The sequence below is a fragment of the Octopus bimaculoides genome, chromosome 29, assembly GCF_001194135.2.
Source record: "Octopus bimaculoides isolate UCB-OBI-ISO-001 chromosome 29, ASM119413v2, whole genome shotgun sequence".
Lineage (NCBI taxonomy): Eukaryota > Metazoa > Mollusca > Cephalopoda > Octopoda > Octopodidae > Octopus > Octopus bimaculoides.
The window spans coordinates 10,400,188-10,404,309 of NC_069009.1; the positions used below are offsets into that span (position 1 = coordinate 10,400,188).

At 34.3% G+C, this 4,122-nt stretch overlaps 1 protein-coding gene across 1 annotated transcript in view; it reads left to right on the plus strand.

Moving 5' to 3' along the window:
• Positions 1–4,122, plus strand: part of LOC106873888 (protein artichoke) — a 111,765-nt gene that overhangs the window by 101,445 nt on the left and 6,198 nt on the right. The window contains exons 27-28 of the mRNA XM_052978038.1: positions 874–945; positions 2,499–2,570. Of these exons, the coding sequence (XP_052833998.1) occupies positions 874–945; positions 2,499–2,570 (144 nt within the window). The remainder of the gene's footprint in view (positions 1–873; positions 946–2,498; positions 2,571–4,122) is intronic.

Sequence of the window (4,122 nt, forward strand, 5' to 3'; positions counted from 1 at the left end):
TCCTTTTCCTTCATCTTTCGTTTCTTTTACCTCTTTCTTCTTCATCAACGTCCGTTCCTTCGTCTTCTTCTTTTTGGTTATTTTATTTCTTTGTTGCTTCGACTTTTTTCTCATTTTCTTCCTCTTCCAGTTCTTCTTAGCCTTCTTCATTTTGTTACATTATTCTTCGTTTTCATTTTCTTCATCGTCTTTTTGTTCTTCTTCTTAATTCCATTCTTCTTCTTCTTCTTCTTCTTCTTCTTCTTCTTCTTCTTCTTCTTCTTCTTCTTCTTCTTTTAGATCTTTTCCTTCGTCCACTTCTTATTCTTATTCTTCATCTTTTGATCCTTCTCTTTCTTCTCCTGTTTTTGCTTCATCATCATTCTCTACTCAACAGTTTCTTATTATTGTTCTCCATTCTCTCATTCTTCCTCATTTCATCCCATTTTCCATATTTTTATTTTATTCAATCGACTTCCCACTTCTACTTCTTTTCCGTCTTTCCTACCTTTTGATGTTGTTTCTTTTCTTCTTATTCTTCTACGTCAGCCATTCGCTCCTTTCTCATTTTCTTTTTATTCTCCAAACGCTTCAATTTTTCTCCGCGCACTTTTTCTCTTTATGCATACCGTTGTCGCAAATTTCATATTAAATTTCCACGACTGTTCTTTTATATTTTTATATCTTCATGCTCACTATCTTCATATTCACCATCATTATCATCAATATTATTACCCTCACAATATGCACAGTCTAGAGCAACGTCAAAATTATCTTCATCATTCTATTTATCCTGTTCTTATTCTTCCTCCAGCAGGTATTCGTTTAGCCATAATATTTTTATTATATAATACTTCTAAAATTTCACGTTTGAATATATATTTTATGTTATAGATATTTGCAAAATAATAATATCGAACAAATTGAAATTCGAGCTTTCAATGACCTGCGCAGTTTAATATCTCTGTAAGTTGGATAAGTTTTATTCATAAAATGTTATTGACAATATCTTACTAAATATTCAAAATATTCCCATTAATATTTCAACAATGTCCTTGCCCCATCCCTACAATGTGTTTCGATAAAGATGTGTAACTGTTTGTGAGTGTCTGTAAATATGTGTATCTGTGGGTGTGTCAATCTGAATGTGTCAGCATGTATAACATTTTGTGTTCCACACACCCTGCTAGTTCTTCATATCCACTTGAACGAATTTTCCTCTACTACTACTACTACTACTACTACTACTACTACTACTACTACTACTACTGATTAAACTACTACAAATGCTATTATGCCTTTCACTCATTTCACATTTCTCTCACTCCGATGTCATCATTATACATAAACAACGCATCTTCGTTTTTATACCATTTTCATTCAGAGTCTTTTTCTCTCCTTGTTCTAAATATTCTTGTTCATAAATTTCTGCAACAATTATGTCAACCACATCATTCTTCATTTACATCACCATTAGCTTAATCATCATTACCATCATCATCATCAAAGTAAACTAAAGGACATTATGTAGTTCGTCATCATCATCATCATCTACATTTCTCCTTCCATGAATTCCTTTTCTACTTCCACACCAGTTTCTTTTTTATATATTTTATTTTTGTTCGTTTTACACTCGGTCGTCGTTTTCTTCTTCTTCTTCTTCTTCTTCTTCTTCTTCTTCTTCTTCTTCTTCTTCTTCTTCTTCTTCTTCTTCTTCTTCTTCTTCTTCTTCTTCTTCTTCTTCTTCTTCTTCTTCTTCCCTTTTTCTTCTGAGTTTCGCCTTCTTTTTTCGTGACTTTCCAAATGTTTTTTTCTCATGATTTCCCCATATTTCATCACTTATTTATCAATCGCTTGATTTCCTATTCCTCTAAATTCAATTCTATCTAAATCACTACCACATCCGACCCGGAAATCATCGATGTTCTCGTCCGTATCCTCATCACCGACATCCTTCTTATTTTCTTTGTTGAATTTCTTGTTCATAAACAAGTAAAATTCATCATTTTCCTCTTCATCAACATTATTCATTACCACAAAATGCTGCCATCACATGGCGAATGTTCAACACAACCATCTTCATCACCAGCATTAGCATCATCATTTTCAATGTCATATACAGAATCACCATAGGCATGTTAAACCCCATCATTATTAGAACGATCAGCACCAGCAGCAGCGTCCTATCATCAGCATTAGACATATCTTCGTTATCATCACAAGGCACCCTAGGCACATCTCCTCTGTCTCATCATCATACTCATAACTACAACAACGTCCACTGTCAATTCTGCCGACGCCATTATGTCTATAATCCACCTCCTCATTTATCATCATCATCTCACCACAACCACCACCATCACCACCACCACCACCACCACCACCACCACCACCAGCATCATCCACCTCCTCATCATCATCCTCATTATCATCATCGGTTCCATCATTTAATTGATTAGCCAAATTCTGGCACAAATATATTTTATACAATTGCTTATTAACTCAATTTTATGTTACAGGGATTTAAGTTCAAATGATATGAAGGCAATCAAAGCCGACATCTTCCGAAATCTTCCCAGTTTAACAAATCTGTAAGTAGAATTAGATCTTTTTATAGGATTTCATCCACATTATATTTCTAAATGTGTCATATAATTCCATCCTTTATTTAAAATTCCCTCATCCGACTCTCCAAAGTTGTGTTTATTGTTTGCGAATCTGTGTCTGAGTGTGTACACATTTCTTAGATATGATATATACGACAGTGTGATAGTGCAGGGAAATCATCTGGTGCATGGAGGTGTATGTCACTATGTATGCAGAAAATATATCTCTGCCCAAAGTTTATTTTGTGTACAGGGTGACCTCCAAACCCCACCCACAAGAACCAGAAATCTTTGAATAAAATTGTTTGAATTAACCGAGGCAGAGGAATAAATCAGAATGAAAAATAGTTGCAGCAAGATGGAGCCATCCCCACGCATCAAATGACTCCCTAGCGTAGGTGGGAGAGCGATTTGAGATGCGATTGTTCAGCAGCAACTGTGACGTTGAGTCGATACCGCATTCACCAGACTTGAACACACCAGATTTTTATCTCTGGGGATAACTCAAGGATAACGTTCACGAGAACAACCTTTGAACGATTTTTGAACTGAAAGTGGCAATCCCAGCAGAAACAAGAGTAATCCACAACGAAGAATGTTTTCGAGTAATTGATAATTTTGCGCGACGTATACCATTTTGAGCATATTTTGAAAATAACATGATTTTTTTGAAAAGGAAATGATCGTACACAGACCGAAGTTTCAGTCCAACAAATGTCAAGAAATATATATATATATATATATATATATATATATATACAAAAATAAGAGGAATGACCAGCAAAAGTGGACTCCTATATGCTAGAAATAGATGCCGAATCATCTAACCACGAAAGAAATATGTCTTCTCAGTAAAACTTTAGCGACACAACAGACTGTAAAAGGGCAAGACAAATGAAAAAATACTAAATAAAAAAGCGATTAACCTACGTACCATGGTTTCTTCTGTTAAAATTTACATAAGTAAATATCTGCAGGATCGTCAGCGTAGTCTATCGATTAGCGATGCAATTTCCAGAAATAGACACAATTCTACAAATTACATTCAGTGTATCCTTTCAAATGTTTTCAATCTGGCGCGCTAAGTCCGGAAATAATTCTGCAGTTAATAAATTTTTGGAGCTAATTTACCGGTTTGAGAACATTATTGTATAAAATTTATTTATGAGGGTAGAAGTTGATATTAGTCAATTAGAACCAGTGGTCTAGCATATAAAACAAAAAATCCGAAGATTAAAATTATATTACATACAAAAATCGACAGACTACGCTGACGATCCTGCAGATATTTACTTATGTAAATTTTAACAGAAGAAACGTAGGTTAATCGTTTTTTTATTTAGTATTTTTTCATTTGTCTTGCCCTTTTACAGTCTGTTGTGTCGCTAAAGTTTTACTGAGAAGACATATTTTTTTCGTGGTTAGATGATTCGGCATCTATTTCTAGCATATAGGAGTCCACTTTTGCTGGCATTCCTCTTATTTTTGTATGTAATATAATTTTAATCTTCGGATTTTTTAATATGCTAGACCACTG